Source organism: Spinacia oleracea, chromosome 6 (assembly GCF_020520425.1).
Source record: "Spinacia oleracea cultivar Varoflay chromosome 6, BTI_SOV_V1, whole genome shotgun sequence".
NCBI classification, from domain to species: Eukaryota; Viridiplantae; Streptophyta; class Magnoliopsida; order Caryophyllales; family Amaranthaceae; genus Spinacia; species Spinacia oleracea.
Window position 1 is genome coordinate 105,059,507 of NC_079492.1, and position 22,182 is coordinate 105,081,688.

Here is a 22,182-nt window from a genome sequence, read left to right on the forward strand (position 1 = left end):
ACATAATATCAGCAATGTCAACTCATCCTAGTAGAAAGGGCAGCAGCATAAACACTAAATCACAAACTTGTCATACAAGGAATAAGCTTTCTATGTATCTATCATCCAACTAAAAGTTTCCTTGACAAAACCAACTGCTAAGAATACAACAAACTTTTATGAAATTCCAAATCCGCAATCTGACAACACAACACCCTAAACATCAATCAGTCAAAAAGAATTGACTAACCTCCCCTTCTCTTGCTTTGAGACTTTGGGGGAACTAACACATTGTAGTCCAGTTTATCACGCTTTGATTGTTTGCCGGAACTGTTCTCACTTGGGGATGGCTGTTTCTTACCTTTACTATCTTTCTGCAGCTTTTTTGGATGGCTTTTCTGAGATAATGCCTCAGACTCTTTCCGTTTGAGTTCTCTATCACCATTATCGTCACCCATATTCATTTCAGTAAGCTCTTCTTGTGTGCCATTTTCCCTGTAATTGAAAGCACATCAAGATAACTTTTAACCGATAAGATAGGACTAAAGTCAAAATTACGGGGTGTTAGTTTTTTAGGAACCATTAGACATTTACCCTACTATTTCAGGAGAAGTCACTCATCTCTTTCCATGCCTTGTCCAAATTATTCGTTTCTATGCTACATAGTTACGGCATACTTGACAGTGGAAAAAGCAATTTACCTGCCAAAATTTCTTCCCGTCTGAAAGCCGGAAGATGTTGATGCTTCTGCTTCATGACCATTAGCCGCCTCATCCTTCAGTTTCTACCAAGACAAGCTTTGGAGTGAGAGTAGAAGGCAGAAAATAAGTGCAGGACAACCAAAAGGCTGAAAGTTTTGGGAAAAATTTCAGGTCGCTCGGCCCTGGATACAGTAATACTCACATCTATAGAAGGATTGAAGTTCTGAAATGACATGCGACCTCTTACAGTCCCTGGATGAGGGTCTCCTTCCATAATGACCACACTGCACAAAAAATTAAAGTGATGTCAATATTTCTATTTCAGCAAAAGTAAAGAGCAAATCTAGATAATGCTTTTATTCCAATCTGCATGTTCAAAACATCCAGATCAACCAGCCAAATGACAAAAGATGACAGCTAATATGTGTTCATTATCATCTAGCTCTCAATTAAACTTAACCAAACTTCAAGCCCAACCTTCCCCCAACCTCAAAAGTAATTCCCAAAATATTTTCTTCAATATTTTTTTTTTTTGTTGAAGGAAAAATATTTTCTTCAATTGATGGCTAATATGCCAACCAAATTGTTGATGGCCAAGACAAGTCACAGCATTTGCATGCATGGGTAGCCAATAAAAATTCCTAAGCCAAAGCAATCATGGGGGGCCAATGCCAAAATAAAAAGCCATTCCATTTCCTAAAGGAGCAAAACATTAAGACCCCGATCATGAACCAGAAAAAAGACCAAGCATTAAAGGGCATTAGATCCGAACACCACAAATTCGGGGAAGACCCAAGAAAAATACGGGCAATCAGACCACAAATGGTGTGACCAACCGGTGTAGAGCCTAACACAGAAAAATGGGTCAAGAGTGAATAAAAGACCCTACATGCAGGATCAAGACGCGGAAAAAGATAGAGAATGGAGTTCAACAAAATCTATTCCAGAGAAAGCATGGCAGAAGTACATATGAGAGGGACGCAAAAAGGAAGCAAGTTACAGCAGGAGCAAACATGAGAAGAACATCAACACAGATGCCAAATAAAAACAAAGCAACAATGGAGTATTAAAAAAAGTAACACGAATTGTTCAGACTCAAAAAATAAATACAACACTATTCAAGAAAAAAGTCATAAAAGCCGGAGAGAAGCAAAAAATGTTAACGTGAAATTCTGATTTTTCAAGATTAAGGGAGAGTTTGAAAAAATAAATCTAATAAGATTAAGACTGAATGTAATACAAAATTGAAAGCCTAAAAAACCTAGCATAGGAAACAATATAATAAAGCCTAGAAAGATCCAGTACAAATTAGAAAAGAAAAGAACAGGCAAAATTGGTGCACCAATACAGCCGACATTCAGCTCGTTATACATATCATCATCATTATCATTATCATTACCCCATTGCCTCAAAGAGGCTCCTGCAAGAAGCAGGCTAAGGGGGGTCGAACGTACGCAACCTTACCCCTGCAATTGCAGAGAGGTTGTTTCCAATTGACCCAAAAACGATAACGGTATGACAACGGGACAACCATCTTCTACGTCATGGAAAGGAAGCGAAGAGGTATTAAGAGCCATTTTGATTTAGTCCATTACATCCAACGGCAAAAAAAAAATGAATCTTTGGCTCCATTGGAAATGGACCTTCTAGAATTTTGTATTTGGGTGAAATCATGTACATCTCTTTATGAGCAAGAGTTTCTTTATGGAACCTTGCATATCCACCAAATATCACCCCCACCACCAACCCCCCATATTGTAACAAATATATCATGTTATTAATCTTATTATTCAAAATACATGAGAATTGAATAAGGTTCCGTTCCAAAGATCTTAAAGAACACCACCACCCCGGAAAAGAAAAGGAGGTCAGGGAGATGAATCTGCAGAAAGAAAAGGAAAAATCAAACTTTCCAAAGGAACTTTTAGGGCAAAGAGAAATATATGTTGACAAAATACTGTAAAAGGCCTATTGATTCGGAAGGTACAAAAAAGGAGGCAGTCGTTGTGACGAGATTGTTTTCTTTCACCTGGGGCATATAGGAATTCATGGACAATCAGACACTCAAGTCTAGGGGATTCATTATCAAATACTCAAGTCCTAGGCCTTCATTATCAGATACTTAAGTCTAGGACCTTCATTACCAAATATTCAAGTCTAGGGAAAATCTGCCTCCGGAGACATCTACATGTCAGATAGACGGGTACTAGCAGTTTAGCACCAAAGTTAAATAACACACTAATAAGTTAACAGATCAGGAATAAAGCAAACAAAGAACCTCAGCAAACTAGCTTATATCCAAAAGTTTTAATGATAAAAATAATAGAAATGGTGCTATAAGCTAGGAGAACCTACAATCCTACATGATAGCATATAGGACTATATTGCTTATGCAAGTTAACAACATATTCAGACTGCAAAAGCCTCTTGCAGCAAGCTGACCTCTGGCGCAAATCTAGTTTCTTAGAAGCAGTGGCGGATCTTAAAAACATTTCTTTTAGGGGCCAATATATTAAAATGCTATGACTTATTTATAGTTCCGATATTCTATCAAATTTATTTATACAAGGTGTATTGTCCTTATAGAAGATCCGCTTCTGCTTAGAAGAGACCGAGGTAATAACCCCACAACATAAATCTGCATGACCGCATAAGAAGACCAACAAAATCAAACTTCAACGTGACCAGAAAAAATTGAAGTAAAAGGGTGCAATTCACTAGACTTGAAAACAACCACATAGTATGGATAGCTTGCCGTTATTTTTTTTGAGTTAAATCCAGATATATGTGCATAGCAATTTAACCAGTCCTTATTTTTATAAAGAAATTTATACCTAACAGCAGAAACAATTACAGTTTACAACAGAATAGAGGACAAGTAAGTTCTCCTCGTAGAATCTTACCTTTAGGCCAATTGGTTGGACATAATCATAGGACATTACGACCTCCAGGAAGAAGAAAGAGTTGCATGGATTATTTAACTATTTAACCATCTTCCATGAAACTTGAAGTTCTCAAAGTAACTTGTTTCCTTTGAAACTCTGGAAGTATCTTATACCCTTACCAACTGGGTAAGTTGCATTAACATAGATCATCTATTATCTAAGATACTTTTTTCCGATAGGAGTGTTAGCGGAATTAACATTGTCTTTTTAGGAGTCTTATTTTAACCAACCAGAAAAAAATAGATCAGGGTTAGCTTACGATTCCGTGAAACCTACTTCTAAGGAACTAATACTTGTGCAGGAAATCCAGACTTAGCAACCAAACAGTATTTGTTTAAATCTTCTACACCATCAGAAATATTTTGTCAATGGTAGATGCAGAAACTGAAAGACTAACTGATTAATAAAACTACACATTCAAATTCTCCTTCGTCAACTCGGTTCCTAAATATACATAGTACAAGCTGACATTATCCTCCATTTAAATTCTCCTTCGTCAACTAGGTCCCCAAAGTCGTAGCTTCAAAATCAAAAAGACAAAAAGAGTTTATTTGAGATTGAATGATCTGTCCCTAAAATAATGGGAAACAACTACAAACAAAATTACCCCTCTTCAAGATAGGTAGCATTGCAAACAATTACAAGTTCATAAAGGGTCTCCTCCAAAACACACCAGGAAAGCGGTAGAAACGATAGCATCTAACCGGTCCTTCAAGATTGCAACACAATGGACACTTAAATACACATGCAGTGATAACAAAAATAGACAATAGCTACAAAAACACAGTTAATCAGCTGAAAAACGAAAGCAATGTTGAGAGGGGTAGCAGAAATCAGAAAGGATAATACTCCTACCATTTTCTATTAACATTACTAGGGAAAACAAATTTCCCATCTGGCTTGGGTTCTTCCACTTCCTTCTTAGGTTTCTCCTCTTTCTGAGCTGCCCTTTGCATAAACTTTTACACAGCAATTTCCCAACACAACCAGCATACAAATATCCCAAAAGAAAAATCAAGAAAATTTGATGAGTTCAAATTGGATTTATAACATGAATCTTTACCACAAATCTCAACTGAAAACACTAAAACGAGAGATACCTACATGAATTTGAAACATACCGAGTTCAAATCTCAAAATTATTAACATGAATTACAAACATAAACGCACAATCACAAGAATTAACAGTATGTTTTTACCTTCAAGTTCTTCAAAATAGGCGATATCTCTAGTTTCACCATACTTTCTCTCTCCTCTTTCTTAAAGATGCAATCTTTCTCCCAAATATTCGCTGGTTTTCTCTGGGTTACCAACAAGGGTTTGTGGTTTTAGAATTGCAGAGCGAAAAAACAAGGGTTTGGTTTGGTTTGGTTCCGAAACAAAAACACTTAAAAAATTGTGTATTTACTAAAACACCCCTATATTTATCTTCTGTTACGCGGTCTACAATAAGTAAACTTAAAAACACAAAATTATTGGTGGATGTGGAATCCTAAGGTCCAAAACATAAGATGTACGCCTAATAACACCTGCTTATGCTGGTTCACTAACTCTTTGAGAAACACACGATAAAATTTTGAGAAACTATAAAATCAAAAATACCTTATTTTTCTCTCTCCACCTCTCATATAAAGGGATCTCTACTTAAAATCCTCTTCCCATCGTCTTCTTCATCTTCAGATGATAAAAAACCCTTACTTTCCTACAATTTCTCGAACCCAGAATTATAAATAAATAAATTATAAATTAAATTGTGGTAATTCTTTATCTCCCCCGTTCTTATTAACTTAAAAAGTTTGTTTTTTATTGTCATTTTGTTTGATCGATTTTTTAGGTATTTTTCTTGTTTATTAATACAGTAAATGATGATTGATTAATGGAATTTTTTATTCAAAGATTTGAACTTTATTTTGATTTTATATGATTCTCATCAATAATTTGATTGATTGTTTTGTGTGTTTTCGCAGGTTATTTGGTGCTAATTTTGTGAATCTTATAATTATGGTATGTGAAGGACTTATAGTAGATGATTGATTTTTCTTGCTACCTAGCTTATAAGTTAATTGATTGTGTTCACGTCGCGAAATTGGGTTTTTTGGATGAACTGGTTGTTTAATTGGAGTTGAAGAATGAGAATTTTTGATGATGAATGGAATTACATATAGGAATGTACTGAATTAGAGTTCAGTTATTGTAATTGGTTATGAACTGTGCAATCTTTGATGACTTGTTTCAAATGATTGCATTAGTTAGTAACCAATTAGGAAGAATCGGTGAAGCTTAATTGCTCAATTTGCAGCTAAAATTCTTGTGGCTCCATCATTGATTGGTTTGTTTTGCTTGTTCAGTCTTACAATGAAGATTATGGTCGACAGGATTCGGCATTTACTCAAAGTTATCGGTGCTACCCTGCTTCTTTTATTGAGAAGGTTTGCGGACCTTTAACTTATCTTGTTGAACAAAATTTAATCAAACAACTGATTGATTAGCCCTGTTATTGATTCATGATGTTGCCATAACTCTTCTTCTCTACCAATGCCTTGAGTTTTTGTGTTGTTTAGTGGGTGAATTCGCTTAAGTTAGAACTTAAACTTGACAAAGAAAATTGATTATCTACAAGTTTGTTTCACTTTAATTATCATGCTTGTATTTACTTTGATGTTGTTCATTATTCTTCAAGACAGTGCTTTGTATTTATCTTGATGGTGATTCAAGTCCCTTTTTTGTTTGTGCAGCCACAACTGGAGAAGGGCGATAAGAGTATGTATATACATGACAGATTTTGTGACCTGCACAATTTGCTTATTTACGTACATGTATTTATTTAGTTGCGAATGTAGCTGCTTGAATTTATTTACTTTGTGAGCTTACAGCCTTCTCTTTTGCAGTCATAATGCCTCCATCAGCTCTAGATAGACTTGGTAAAATCTGTTTTCTAGTACTTCCTTTATAAATTCATTCTTGTATTCCTTATCTGGTTGAAATAACTTTGATTACTCTGTACTCTGTAGCATCTCTGCATATCGAGTACCCAATGTTGTTTGAGTTGAGGAATCCATCCGCTAGTCGTGTGACTCATTGCGGGGTGCTGGAATTTGTCGCTGATGAAGGCCTTATATATCTTCCATACTGGGTAAAGGTCTTGTTTTTGCATAGAATTTAAATTGAAGCTATAGCATTGAATTCCTGGTTGTCTTGGTATCAGATGATGGAGAACATGCTCCTCCAGGAGGGAGACATTGTGCAAGTTAAGAATGCCAGCCTATCAAAGGGTAGATTTGTAAAACTCCAACCTCACACCAAAGACTTTCTAGATATATCGAACCCCAAAGTCGTGTAAGCTGCTACTAGCCTGAGCTTGATAGTTGATTGGAAGACATGACTTTTAAAGCAGTATTGTTCATGTGTTGCAGCTTGGAGACAACTTTGAGGAGCTTCTCTTGTTTAACCACAGGGGACACTATCATGGTTGCTTATAACAACAAAAAGTTTTACATTGATGTAGTGGAAACCAAACCCTCTTCGGCTGTCAGTATAATTGAGACTGACTGTGAGGTTGACTTTGCACCACCTCTTGATTATAAAGAACCTGAGAAGCCATCACGTTCAACTCCAACAAAGAAGTCAAGGCCAGAAGGTGGTTGTTCATAGAATTGGGCACCGTTGTTGTTCTTTTAATTACCTTTCGAACATGGGGCTAATAAGTATTTTATGAAAACTGTTGTTTCAGTAGCTGAAGAAGAGCCGGCTAAGAAAGTTGCCAAATTTAACCCATTTACGGGACCAGGGAGACGCTTGGATGGGAAACCTTCAACAGCTGCTGATGAAGCAACTGTTGGTCCATCAGTCTCTACTTCTACTCTGTGCAAAGAGAATGAAACACCATCCAGCTCAAATGGTGCTAATAAAAGTTGCGGGAAGCTTGTTTTTGGGTCAAATTCAGACCAATCTTCAAATGGGAAACCAAAAGTAAGACTACATACTAAGGGCTATTTATTTTCATTTCATGCATCCATCTATGATTTGGTCTATTTGTGATTCATTTGGTTGATGCAAATGCATATCCTGTGATCCAGGGCAATCAGACAGTGAAAAACAAAGAGCCACCTGTAAAAGAAGGAGAAGAAGAAGAAGAAACAAAGTTCCAAGCATTCACCGGGAAGAAATATTCACTGAAAAACTGAGCGTATGAAGTCCTATTTACCGACTGCTGGACTGGACCTCTTTTGTTATCATCTGGCCAGAACGCTAAATTCAACGAAATTATTATTAACCAATCATTTACATATTGTAGGTTTATGATCACGTTTGGTTGATGACTATGTAAAAAATTTCATGCATCAATGTATGATTGCAAGTTAAAGCCAGTGTATGTTTCTATGTACGTCATATATATGATTGCAAGTTAAAGCCATTATATGTATTTCATCCATCACTGGACCACTACTTCCCCGTATTCGTCCTACATATAGCTTCCAGATTTATGGCTTATTATACATGAGTTAGTTCGATTAAATCTGGCCTGCACCTAAGGAAAACCCGTTTTATGACGGTAACCTTACCATTCTGTGATAAACTGATAATTTTTAGCAGAAAATTAATGACAAAAATATATTTAATTAGCTTGATGGATGAAGAACACAAAAGGAGATAAAAGTAGTGACTTGAGGCCACCAATCTCTAGGTTTAGTGATTTGAGGTCACCACTCTCCAAAGCCTAAGCTTTATCAAATTCTCAACATGCCTTCTAAACCTAGTGTTCTCTTATTTAAAGTCTCTACTCTAACCACCTAATTTGTCTTCTAGCATTAATACTACTTGCACTACCCATTATAACCTTTACTATTTAGTTCTTTACAATATCGACCCCCTAAACTTCCACCTTGTCCTCAAGGTGGGTAGTAATTCACATTGAATTGCCAGCCTTGGTAGTAATCATTTTTATCGTTCCCAGGTCTAATGCCTGGCTTCCACTTCCGCTCAAGCTCTTGGTTGATGAGGTCTCTTGGTGACTCTGGTGGCAAGGTGAAATGAACATGAACATCATGGAAGGCAGTCATGATGTGAGTGAGGTCGGGTAAACTGATTATGGGTGGAGAAAGTGGGTTTTGTGTGAGAATGGGTGGGATGGTTGGGTTTAGAATCAGCCTCTGTGGGCCGTAATTCTCCTCTTTTGCATGAGTTGTAAGTGTGAGGGTTGGGAAGTAAGAAGGGTTTTCTTTTAAAATTAAAGTGGAGTAAAATGGGTTTAGAAATTGGTTGGAAGAGGTGGGCTTTAAATTGACAATTGCTAACATGGGCCAATCCAACACATTCATGTTTGGCCTTAATATGAAAAGATTTTGCATCACAAATCTGATGTTACCTAGCTCCAACTCACCATTTTCTTTAAATTTCTCTGAAATCTTCCCCAATGATGAGTGGTGAGCAATGAGCAGCAATCATGGTCCCACCACCAACTCCCTTGTCCTCATATAATCTGTTTTGGTCAACAATAAGCCCATTTACCATATTACCCCTACTAACAGCATCTTCTAAACTTGTCTTCTTCCCTAAGCCAATGAGCAACTCAGCAAAGCTTCTCCCACACACCACTCTTTTTGGAATATTGAGGAAATCTCCATTGATGCACTATCTTTTGCCTCCAGTCATACCTCCGGCGACACCAGAACAGTAGTGCATAGCAGCCACCCGCGGAGTAACCCGGCCCCCCACATAGAACCACTAGCTCCTGATCCTCCCTTCGCGAATCTCTCTCCTTCCCTCTCCAGGCCACCGCAAGTGGTGGTTCCACCACCGAAATTGCACTTACCGTTAAAGGAACCACGGCCACCACCGGATCCGCAACCTCCGTCACGTCCCCTCGCAAATAACCACTCCTTCCCTTCACCTATGAGAACATCAACCACGCCACTAGCAATTCCTTCTAGTCCCTGACCTCCGCTCATCCTGTCACCCGAATCCTTGACGGTGAAGCCTCGCCTACGTTCGCCAGGGCGACCACGTGGAAAAAAATGGGACTCACGGCCTGAGGCGCCTTTTCCACACCCTACACCATTTGGTGCCACCGGATTTTCGCCGGCGATGAAGGGTGAATATGTTAGGTTATGATACATATGACATTACATAGATCATGCGGAAACAACCATTAACCCAGGAAACATATTATTTACACATAATCATTTAGCATAGTTTAGATGCATACTCTTTGTTGCGTGCCTTCCCTAGCTGCGCCCGAACCGAACAAGAACAAGTCTTTTAGGACTCCAAGTGTCGTCCCTCCGTAGAAAGTCCACAGCACGTCCGGATCCGCCTTAAGATTGACCAACTAGAATCGCCCTTAAGGTACTCAGAAAATTCGGCACTTTTGGGGCAAGATGGGTGTTTGAATTTTCTCTCAAAAAACTCACTTTTGAATACTTTGAAACTTATGTATAAATTATGACCCCTAGGCCTTTATTTATAGAGTTATGGAAAAGGAATCGTAATCCTAGTAGGATGCGAATTAATTGGAATTAGAATTCTACATGAATTCTACTTAATCAATTTATCCAATAGGAATAGACATTTAATCATACACTGACTCTTGCAGATTCAGGAATCTCGCATGAGCTCAAACTCACACACACACGGCAGCCACAAGGGCTGCCCACGCATGCGAGCAGCAGCCCACGCAGCGCGGCCCACGCATGCGTGGCCTTGTGCGCGCTGGGCTGTGGCGTGCGTGCTTGCTGGGCGATGGCCTGGCTTCGTGCTGGGCCTTCGTCCGGCAGGCCTCGTCCGATGCTAATTCGTACGATACGCTTCCGATTAAAATTCCATTTCCGGAATCTATTTCCGATACGAACAATATTCAATATTTCCGATTCCGGAATTAATTTCCGTTTCGAACAAATATTTAATATTTCCGTTTCCGGAATTATTTTCCGATTCCGGTAATATTTCCGATTCTGACAATATTTCCGTTTCCGGCAATATTTCCGATTCTGGTAATATTTCCATTTCCAACAATATTTTCCGATACGTACCATGTTTCCGTTTCCGGCAACATCTACGACTTGGATAATATTCATATTTCCGATACGATCCATATTTCCGTTTCCGGCAATATCATCGTTTCCGGAGTATTCATTTCTTGCCTGTGACGATCTTAGCTCCCACTGAAACCAAGATCCGTCGGTTCCGAATATTCATAGATGGAGTATTTAATGCCATTAAATACTTGATCCGTTTACGTACTATTTGTGTGACCCTACGGGTTCAGTCAAGAGTAAGCTGTGGATTAATATCATTAATTCCACTTGAACTGAAGCGGCCTCTAGCTAGGCATTCAGCTCACTTGATCTCACTGAATTATTAACTTGTTAATTAATACTGAACCGCATTTATTAGACTTAACATAGAATGCATACTTGGACCAAGGGCATTATTTCCTTCAGTCTCCCACTTGTCCTTAGGGACAAGTGTGCATTTCCTAATTCCTTTGTCGCTCGATGCTTGCTCTTGAACATAAGGTAAGAGTTGTCATCCTTATTATGTCCAGAGGTGTTCCTCGGTTTCAGAGTTCAACTGATCAAATAAACAGATAATCATAGCCTATGATTCATCCGAGCACGGCCATGCATTTCACAGTTTCTAGCTCTCCGAGTGGCCTTGTACAACTTTTAAGCATCTCATCCCGATTTATGGGAGGACAATCCCAATCTTGCGATCTTGAGATTAGACTTCGTTTGATAGGTGATTACCTGAGCGTTGCCTTTATAGCCTCCTTTTACGGTGCGACGGTTGGTCAACGTCAAAGCAACCAGTTCTCAAACAAGTAATCTCAAATCACTCAGGTATTGAGGATTTAGTGTCTAATAATTTAATGAAATTTACTTATGACAGACTTTCATCTCTTACAGTAAAGTTTCATAGGTCTTGTCCGATACTAGTCTTCCCAAAGTAAGTATCTATGCAAATGATTATGACATTGCCATGTCCACATAGTTCAAGAAACAGAACTACTAGTCATCTTGCATTCTAATCGTCTAACGTTTTCTATGCGTCCAATTTTATAGAAAACTCCGACTAGGGACCATTTTCAACCTTTGACATTTAAGTTCACTTGATAGACATTTCTTAGTCACAGGACTGGTCCTGACAGTCTATCTTGAATATATCGTCAAGTTGAAGGGACTCATCATTTAATAAACCACAAATTAAATGGAAAAATGAATTCCTTTCATTTATTGTGAATGATTAACCAATAATGTTTTACAAAGATTTAAACTCTAAAACTTTAAAACATTAAACAGAGACATCAAAGCCATTCTCCAATATGCTTGATTCCCATAGCTGCAGTGTGCGAGTTGTGCTTCGCTTGCGGCAGAGGTTTAGTTAATGGATCTGATATGTTGTCATCAGTTCCAATTTTGCTTATCTCGACTTCTTTTCTTTCAACGAACTCTCGTAGAAGGTGAAATCTACGAAGTACATGCTTGACTCTCTGGTGGTGTCTAGGCTCTTTTGCCTGTGCAATAGCTCCGTTATTATCACAATACAGGGCTATTGGTCCTTTAATGGAGGGGACTACACCAAGTTCTCCTATGAACTTCCTTAGCCATATAGCTTCCTTTGCTGCTTCATGTGCAGCAATGTACTCCGCTTCAGTTGTAGAATCCGCAATGGTGCTTTGCTTAGCACTTTTCCAGCTTACTGCTCCTCCGTTGAGGCAGAAGACAAACCCAGACTGTGATCTGAAATCATCTTTGTCGGTTTGGAAACTTGCGTCCGTATAGCCTTTAACAATTAATTCATCATCTCCACCATAGACCAGGAAGTCATCTTTGTGCCTTTTCAGGTACTTCAGAATATTCTTGGCAGCAGTCCAATGCGCCTCTCCTGGGTCTGACTGGTATCTGCTCGTAGCACTGAGTGCGTACGCAACATCCGGGCGTGTACATATCATAGCATACATTATTGAACCAATCAATGATGCATATGGAATCCCATTCATTCGTCTACGCTCATCAAGTGTTTTTGGGCACTGAGTCTTGCTTAGAGTCATTCCATGAGACATGGGTAGGTAGCCTCGCTTGGAGTCCGCCATCTTGAACCTATCAAGCACCTTATTGATATAAGTGCTTTGACTAAGTCCAATCATCTTTTTAGATCTATCTCTGTAAATCTTGATGCCCAATATGTACTGTGCTTCTCCTAGATCCTTCATCGAAAAACATTTCCCAAGCCAAATCTTGACAGAGTTCAACATAGGAATGTCATTTCCGATAAGCAATATGTCGTCGACATATAATACTAGGAAAGCAATTTTGCTCCCACTGACCTTCTTGTATACACAAGATTCGTCCGCGTTCTTGATGAAACCAAAGTCACTGACTGCTTCATCAAAACGTATATTCCAGCTCCTGGATGCCTGCTTCAATCCGTAGATTGACTTCTTTAGCTTGCATACCTTTTTAGCATTCTTTGGATCCTCAAAACCTTCAGGCTGTGTCATAAACACAGTTTCTGTTAAAACGCCGTTTAAGAAAGCAGTTTTGACATCCATCTGCCATATTTCGTAATCGTAATATGCAGCGATTGCTAACATTATTCGAATAGACTTTAGCATTGCAACTGGTGAAAAGGTTTCATCGTAATCCACACCGTGGACTTGCCTGTAACCTTTCGCAACCAATCTAGCTTTGAAAACTTCAAGTTTCCCATCCTTGTCCTTTTTCAGTTTGAAAACCCATTTGCTTCCAATGGCTTGGTAGCCATCTGGCAAATCGACCAAATCCCATACTTGGTTTTCAGACATGGAGTCTAATTCAGATTGCATGGCTTCTTGCCATTGCTTGGAGCTAGGGCTCGTCATAGCTTGCTTGTAAGTCGCAGGTTCATCACTTTCAAGTAATAGAACGTCATAGCTCTCGTTCGTCAAAATACCTAAGTACCTTTCCGGTTGAGATCTATATCTTTGCGATCTACGCGGGGTAACATTTCTAGATTGACCATGATTCTCACCAGATTCTTCTAAAGATCTCTGAGTTTCATCCTGAATGTCATCTTGAGCATTCTCTAGAGTTTGTTGTTCGACTCGAATTTCTTCGAGGTCTACTTTTCTCCCACTTGTCATTTTGGAAATGTGATCTTTCTCCAAAAAGACACCATCTCGAGCAACAAACACTTTGTTCTCAGATGTATTGTAGAAGTAATACCCCTTTGTTTCCTTTGGATAGCCCACAAGGATACATTTGTCAGATTTTGGATGAAGTTTGTCTGAAATTAATCGTTTGACGTATACTTCACATCCCCAAATCTTAAGAAAAGACACATTTGGAGGCTTTCCAAACCATAATTCGTATGGAGTCTTTTCGACAGCTTTAGACGGAGCTCTGTTTATAGTGAGTGTAGCTGTATTTAGTGCATGTCCCCAAAATTCTAATGGAAGTTCGGCCTGACCCATCATTGACCTGACCATGTCTAGCAAGGTTCTGTTCCTCCGTTCTGACACACCGTTCCATTGTGGTGTTCCAGGAGGAGTCAATTCTGATAGAATTCCACATTCTTTCAGATGGTCATCAAATTCATAGCTCAGATATTCACCGCCTCTATCAGACCGCAGTGCCTTGATCTTCTTGCCTAATTGATTCTCTACTTCACTCTGAAATTCCTTGAATTTGTCAAAGGATTCAGACTTATGCTTCATTAGGTAGACATAACCATACCTACTGAAGTCATCAGTGAAAGTGATAAAGTAGCTGAAACCACCTCTAGCATTTGTACTCATTGGTCCACATACATCTGTATGGATTAAACCCAATAGTTCATTTGCTCTTTCTCCAACTTTAGAGAAAGGTTGCTTTGTCATTTTGCCAAGTAAACATGATTCGCATTTACCATAATCCTCTAAGTCAAATGGTTCTAGAATTCCTTCCCTTTGAAGTCTTTCTAAGCGTTTCAAGTTTATATGGCCTAATCGACAATGCCACAGATAGGTGAGATCTGAATCATCCTTTTTGGCCTTTTTGGTATTTATGTTATATACTTGTTTGTCGTGATCTAATAAATAAAGTCCATTGACTAATCTAGCAGATCCATAAAACATCTCTTTAAAATAAAACGAACAACTATTGTCTTTTATTATAAAGGAAAATCCCTTAGCATCTAAGCAAGAAACTGAAATGATGTTTTTAGTAAGACTTGGAACATGGAAACATTCTTCCAGTTCCAAAACTAGCCCGGAGGGCAACGACAAATAGTATGTTCCTACAGCTAATGCAGCAATCCGTGCTCCATTTCCCACTCGTAGGTCGACTTCACCCTTGCTTAACTTTCTACTTCTTCTTAGTCCCTGTGGATTGGAACATAAGTGTGAGCCACAACCTGTATCTAATACCCAAGAAGTTGAATTAGCAAGTATACAGTCTATAACGAAAATACCTGAAGATGGAACGACTGTTCCGTTCTTCTGATCTTCCTTTAGCTTCAAGCAATCTCTCTTCCAATGCCCCTTCTTCTTGCAGTAGAAGCATTCGGATTCAGAAGTGGGTTGACTGACCTTCCTCTTTGCAGATTTGGCGCCAGTTTGCTTAGTTGGGCTGGCCTTGTTGCCACCTTTCTTAGCATTCCTCTTCTTTCCAGATTTCTTGAACTTGCCCCCACGCACCATAAGCACATCCTGCTTATCACTTTTGAGCGTCTTTTCAGCGGTCTTCAGCATACCGTGAAGCTCAGTGAGCGTTTTGTCCAGACTATTCATACTGTAGTTCAGTTTGAACTGATCATACCCGCTATGAAGAGAATGGAGGATGGTGTCTATAGCCATTTCCTGAGAAAATTGCTGATCCAGCCGACTCATATTCTCAATGAGTCCAATCATTTTGAGAACATGTGGACTTACGGGCTCGCCTTTCTTAAGCTTGGTCTCAAGAATTTGCCTATGAGTCTCGAATCTTTCGACTCGAGCCAGATCTTGGAACATGTTCTTCAACTCACTGATGATTGTGAAAGCATCTGAGTTGATGAACGTTTTCTGCAGATCCGCACTCATGGTGGCGAGCATTAGACATTTCACATCCTTGTTGGCATCAATCCAACGATTGAGGGCTGCCTGAGTGATCCCGTCGCCTGGAGCTTCGGGCATCGCCTCATCTAGGACATACTCCTTTTCTTCCTGCATAAGAACTATTTGCAAGTTCCTTTGCCAGTCAAGGAAGTTTTTCCCGTTCAACTTCTCCTTTTCGAGAATTGATCGAATGTTGAATGAATTGTTGTTTGCCATATTAAAAACTACAATTGAAAAGAATAAACAAATAAATAACCATTCACAGTTTCTCTTAATAAACTTAAATTCTAGCATTCATGCATAATTCAATGTTTATTAAGCATTTTATTCAAGTTATGTGTTCCGGCAGGTGTGAATAAAATGATTCCAAGATCCTAAAATCATTGAAGAACTAAGCACAGTTTGTCGACTTAATCCTAGAACATCTTAGGTAAGCAAAAGCCTTTTGCTAATAGTCTAGAAACTATTCTTGGTTGATAGGTACGTCTAAGAACTTATTAGGTAAACCTATCGAATTTGCCACGACATAAAAGGACTCCTTACTTATATCGTTGAGTTTCACCAAAACTAACATGTACTCACAATTATTTGTGTACCTTGCCCCTTTAGGACCAATAAGTAACACCTCGCTGAGCGAAAACTATTACTAGATTGATGTAAAGGATATCCAAGCAAGTGTATATTTTGGCATGGCACCTTTTAACTCAATTTTTTAAGTTTGGAACTTAAGGCTCTTACTATGTTGGTTAGATTTTAAGTGAACTAAAATCCTTAATCATGCAACATAATCAAGCTTTTGATCTCATGCATTTTAAGACATATTTAAAGCAATAAATAACTTAAAACATGCATAAGATATTTGTGATCTAGTATGGCCCGACTTCATCTTGAAGCTTTGACTTCAAAGTCCGTCTTGAAAATCTCCGTGGGAGGCACCATTTTCTTCAAATAGGATAAGTTATAACTAATTACAACTATTTGATGGTACGCAGACCATATTTGAATTGAAAAACAACTTTGGTACTTTAGACCAATTACATTCAAATTAATGGTACGCAGACCATATTTTCTATCCTATTTGGGCCATACTAGTCACTTCATAACCTGCAAAACAGTACATATACAATATATACCATTCACCCATTCATTATCATGAATGGCCCACATAGCTGGTTAGTTAAACACATTATGCATCACGTAAACATTTGCAGCAATTAATCAAGGGCACCAATAATCTACCAATTATTCAGTCCTTATTAATTCTAATCGAGTTGTTTTAACCTTAAGGATTTGTAGACCTAATCAAGAGTTTATGACTAAAAGCACTCCCACTCAAACCAATAAATTCATATGCTTTACTAATTTTAAACATAAAATTGTATTTCTAGTCTAACCGGAAACATACAAATTTAATTAAAATTTAAAGCTCATATAAATTTATAATTGAATCCAAAAATTTAATTTTAATTTCAGTCACATTTAAATTAATTTATGATTTTAATTTTAGTAAAATAATTAGAATAAATGCCATTTATTATAATTATAATATTCAAAATTAAAATCCAAGAAATTAATTCAAATTATTAATTTTAAAATCAATTAAAAATTACGTGAACTGAAATTTTCAAATTAAACATTCAAAACGATCTAATCGTAACGCAAACACCCTACGCGTTGCACGCCCATGGGCTGTACGCACACAGCCATTGCTGGCCATGTGCGCGCAGCCCATGCGCTCGTTGCATAGCTGCTGCTGTCCCATACGCAAGCCTCCGCACAGCGCCCACCGCACGCGAGCTATCGCTCGCAGCGCGCGCGCGTTACCGCGCTCGCTGGTGCGCGAGATCGCTCGCTGGTGCGCGCGAGCCATCGCTCGCTGGGGCGCTGCATCGCTCGCTGGCGCGCGAGATCGCGCGCTGGCGCGCGAGATCGCTCGCTGGTGCGCGCGAGCCATCGCTCGCTGGGGCGCTGCATCGCTCGCTGGCGCGCGAGATCGCGCGCTGGCGCGCGAGATCGCTCGCTGGTGCGCGCGAGTGATGCTGGGCGCAGCGCTCGTGGCACGCGAGCTTGCGCTCGCTGCGCACGAGGCTGCGCGCTGTTGTGCGAGGCAGCGCGCGCTGTGGCGCAGCTCGCTTGCTGCCCACACGCGACTGCCTTGGCTCGCCCCTCGCCCATGCCCATACGTTCATTGCTCGTGGCACACGACACAAGGCAGGGCTGCTGCCTTGTGCTCGTGCACTACGGCCTTGCTCATTGCATTCGTGCCGCACGGGCGACGAGCTCCCTTGCTCGTCGTCGCATGCCCGCATTATACAACACCCCTTAAGGGTAACACGAAGCGTCCATTGCTTCGCGCGTGCAAGTTATTTGAACGAATCGCATAAAATTTAAAATTTATATTTAAAATTAATGACAAATTAATAAATAATATTAATTTCATAATTTTAGGGCGAAAAATCGAAAATTTATTATCCAATTGATTTCCGATTGATATGGATTCAAGTCTAGGTCATAAAAATTTAAAATTTATCGTAAATTTACAATTTTTTATGGTGGTTTTTAATCATAGGTTTCTAATTAAATTACAATTAATTATGAAAATCAAATTAATTCTAAATTATTCTAATTTTCAACAAATTAATCATAATTACAAATTAGATTGCATAATTAACAAGACTAGGCATTCAAACTTGTTAAACATATGCAATAGGTCAATCAAAAATTCAAGATTTATCAACAAGAATCGCAAATATTTAATTTAACATCTTAAATTTACGAAATTTTGCATTCGAAAAACTAAAACCTTCGAAAAGTCATAGTTAGGCTTCGAATTTGAGAATTCTGGGTTCGGCAGAAAAACACTATTTTTGTCAAAATTTTAGAATGCCTTTTACATGCGGAATTGACACAAAAATCACTCAATTCGGATGAGTAATGAAGAAACTGCCGAAAAACTGCGTACGTATAATTAAATAAACGCAATTTGCAACTAATTAACAATTACGAAAATTAATCACCCCTTTTAATTCTTGCAAATTTGTAATATTTAACCATGTTCATGCAATTTAGATTATGAAAATAATAAGGGGCTCGTGATACCACTGTTAGGTTATGATACATATGACATTACATAGATCATGCGGAAACAACCATTAACCCAGGAAACATATTATTTACACATAATCATTTAGCATAGTTTAGATGCATACTCTTTGTTGCGTGCCTTCCCTAGCTGCGCCCGAACCGAACAAGAACAAGTCTTTTAGGACTCCAAGTGTCGTCCCTCCGTAGAAAGTCCACAGCACGTCCGGATCCGCCTTAAGATTGACCAACTAGAATCGCCCTTAAGGTACTCAGAAAATTCGGCACTTTTGGGGCAAGATGGGTGTTTGAATTTTCTCTCAAAAAACTCACTTTTGAATACTTTGAAACTTATGTATAAATTATGACCCCTAGGCCTTTATTTATAGAGTTATGGAAAAGGAATCGTAATCCTAGTAGGATGCGAATTAATTGGAATTAGAATTCTACATGAATTCTACTTAATCAATTTATCCAATAGGAATAGACATTTAATCATACACTGACTCTTGCAGATTCAGGAATCTCGCATGAGCTCAAACTCACACACACACGGCAGCCACAAGGGCTGCCCACGCATGCGAGCAGCAACCCACGCAGCGCGGCCCACGCATGCGTGGCCTTGTGCGCGCTGGGCTGTGGCGTGCGTGCTTGCTGGGCGATGGCCTGGCTTCGTGCTGGGCCTTCGTCCGGCAGGCCTCGTCCGATGCTAATTCGTACGATACGCTTCCGATTAAAATTCCATTTCCGGAATCTATTTCCGATACGAACAATATTCAATATTTCCGATTCCGGAATTAATTTCCGTTTCGAACAAATATTTAATATTTCCGTTTCCGGAATTATTTTCCGATTCCGGTAATATTTCCGATTCTGACAATATTTCCGTTTCCGGCAATATTTCCGATTCTGGTAATATTTCCATTTCCAACAATATTTTCCGATACGTACCATGTTTCCGTTTCCGGCAACATCTACGACTTGGATAATATTCATATTTCCGATACGATCCATATTTCCGTTTCCGGCAATATCATCGTTTCCGGAGTATTCATTTCTTGCCTGTGACGATCTTAGCTCCCACTGAAACCAAGATCCGTCGGTTCCGAATATTCATAGATGGAGTATTTAATGCCATTAAATACTTGATCCGTTTACGTACTATTTGTGTGACCCTACGGGTTCAGTCAAGAGTAAGCTGTGGATTAATATCATTAATTCCACTTGAACTGAAGCGGCCTCTAGCTAGGCATTCAGCTCACTTGATCTCACTGAATTATTAACTTGTTAATTAATACTGAACCGCATTTATTAGACTTAACATAGAATGCATACTTGGACCAAGGGCATTATTTCCTTCAGAATATTCTCCAGATCAACTTTTCTGCAGATCTTCATGTTCCATCACTTCCGCTTCAACCACCTTCGAATCTACTTGGTTCTCCAGAGCAATCGCTTCTTTCTCTTCCTCTTCAAGTATCTCTTCTCTAATTTCAGTAAACTTTTCTGCAATTTCCTTCAATTCTTGCCGGAACAAAGAAAAGATCAGAGAAAGACCTTCCATATCACATTTTTGGAAAATCTCATCCCACTTCTCCTGGGATTTCTGATCAGATCCTGCAAACACCATCTTTTTTTTTCCCCAGAAAATCAGATGAGGTACCCCTCTCAGAATTGTACCGCTCTGATACCAAGTGTGATAAACTGATAATTTTGAGCAGAAAATTAATGACAAAATTATATTTAATTAGCTTGATGGATGAAGAACACAAAAGGGGATAAAAGTAGTGACTTGAGGTCACCAATCTCTAGGTTTAGTGACTTGAGGTCACCACTCTCCAAAGCCTAAGCTTTACCAAATTCTCAACATGCCTTCTAAACCTTTTTTTTTTTTGTACCAAAGAGTAACTAGATTAAAAGCTTAACAAACCATCATACAGCATATTCTAGTTGTTATGTTTCTTCACTCTAGTGGGTGAAATACTACAGCCACAAATGGCCCAAAAACTACGAAGCAAACATGCTTCCAAAAAATTAGTTTCATTGTTTTCTGAGATATCATCAAAGAGACAAGGGGGGGCAATGTTAATGCACTGATCCAACAGACTCAGCTGGCTCCTGGCTTTTCTTGCTATGTAGTCCACCTCCACGAGCTGTTGTCTTCTTCTGGACTTCAACCATAGGTGCTCTTGGCTTTTTAGCAATTCCCTGCATTTGCCATACAAATTTGTGAGTAGTGAAACTGGTGCTTGGTCATTGTTGATGTTATCAACTGCTTCTTTGCAATCAGAGATTATTGTAGTGTTCTGCCAATCCTTAGCTATGGTCCATGAGGTGGCCATTAGGATAGCTTGTGCTTCTGCTGCAGTAGCTGTAATGGTAGTGAAGGTTTCAGCTATTCCAGCAAGAAACTTATGGTCTTCATTTCTGCAGACAATGGCATAGGAGGCAAGAAGAGTAGAAGCACAGAAGGAAGCATCACATTTAACAATAAACTTGGTTAGGATTGGGGTTTCTATATGCATTGGTTTACCCTGTTTTATGATGGAATTGTCTCTGTTTTCAAACTCATTTGCCAACCATATAGTTTGATTACACCAAGGACCAATGGACTTATTTTCTTTTTGAAAAACCCAAAGATTTCTTCTATTCCACAACCTCCAAAGACAAAAGGCAAATACAGTTTGGTTGGGAATTTCCTGGTTAGAGGGATCATTGCATTTTAGATTTTCCAAAATCCATTTTTCAAAATCATTGTGCAGATATTTAAATTTGTCAGTAAACTCAATGTTATTCCAGAACTCAGTACCTCTAGGGCAGTGGAGGAACATGTGTTCAATATCTTCCTGAGTGTGAGGGCAGAATTGACAATTGCCACTTGGGATTACATGTCTGCTGGCTAAATGGGAAGCAGTTGGGAGCCTACCCCAAATGATTAGCCAAAGAAAGAACTGGATCTTTGGAGGGCATCTGGCTTTCCAAACACAACTCTATTTTTCATTTGGGGTAGTTTCTGAGAACTTGTTGTTCCAAACTTCATTATAGGCACTTTTTAGGTTGAATTTAAGACCTTTGAACAGGTTACATGCCTTCTAAACCTAGTGTTCCCTTATTTAAAGTCTCTCTACTCTAACCACCTAATTTGTCTTCTAGCATTAATACTACTTGCACTACCCATTATAACCTTTACTATTTAGTTCATTACACATTCAAGCTGGGAATTGTTTTAGAATGTACAGCTTATTATTCAACGATTTTCATATGAAGCCCCGTTGTCTTTGTTAGGTATAAAATTCAATTATCAAGCTCCCTCGAAAGAAAGGGTTTCCTCTCTACGTGAGAACGATAGAAAAACCCTACCGCAAGTTCGGCCAATCTGCCAAATTTCCGGCAATCCTGATAACTCGAATCGCGGCGCTTGGCC

General features: G+C 39.0%; 2 protein-coding genes across 2 annotated transcripts; one reads left to right on the forward strand and one right to left on the reverse strand.

Annotated features, from left to right (window-relative positions):
- Positions 1–28: 28 nt before the first annotated feature.
- Positions 29–4,984, reverse strand: LOC110800656 (uncharacterized). The gene is made up of 5 exons (XM_022005964.2): positions 4,825–4,984; positions 4,481–4,584; positions 883–964; positions 681–763; positions 29–474 (listed from the first exon to the last, which is right to left on the reverse strand). Exons 1-5 carry the CDS (start codon positions 4,864–4,866, stop codon positions 225–227), a joined length of 561 nt encoding a protein of 186 aa, XP_021861656.2. The 5' UTR covers positions 4,867–4,984; the 3' UTR covers positions 29–224.
- Positions 4,985–5,229: 245 nt separating this feature from the next.
- Positions 5,230–8,035, forward strand: LOC110800657 (uncharacterized). The gene is made up of 10 exons (XM_022005965.2): positions 5,230–5,381; positions 5,593–5,629; positions 5,974–6,054; positions 6,361–6,385; positions 6,514–6,546; positions 6,637–6,758; positions 6,831–6,961; positions 7,039–7,262; positions 7,356–7,594; positions 7,702–8,035. The coding sequence occupies exons 2-10, from the start codon at positions 5,627–5,629 to the stop codon at positions 7,807–7,809; spliced, it is 966 nt and encodes a 321-aa protein (XP_021861657.1). The 5' UTR covers positions 5,230–5,381; positions 5,593–5,626; the 3' UTR covers positions 7,810–8,035.
- The last annotated feature ends 14,147 nt before the right edge of the window (positions 8,036–22,182 follow it).

Excerpts from the sequence above, each read along its gene's own strand:
- LOC110800656 (XM_022005964.2), bottom strand. The coding sequence starts at position 4,866 with ATGGTGAAACTAGAGATATCGCCTATTTTGAAGAACTTGAAG. Across the intron at positions 965-4,480 it reads AGTAATGTTAATAGAAAATG|TGTGGTCATTATGGAAGGAG; the intron begins GTAGGAGTATTA and ends TTTTTTGTGCAG. Across the intron at positions 764-882 it reads ACTTCAATCCTTCTATAGAT|AAACTGAAGGATGAGGCGGC; the intron begins GTGAGTATTACT and ends TTGTCTTGGTAG.
- LOC110800657 (XM_022005965.2), top strand. Across the intron at positions 6,759-6,830 it reads TTATATATCTTCCATACTGG|ATGATGGAGAACATGCTCCT; the intron begins GTAAAGGTCTTG and ends TCTTGGTATCAG. Across the intron at positions 7,263-7,355 it reads AAAGAAGTCAAGGCCAGAAG|TAGCTGAAGAAGAGCCGGCT; the intron begins GTGGTTGTTCAT and ends CTGTTGTTTCAG.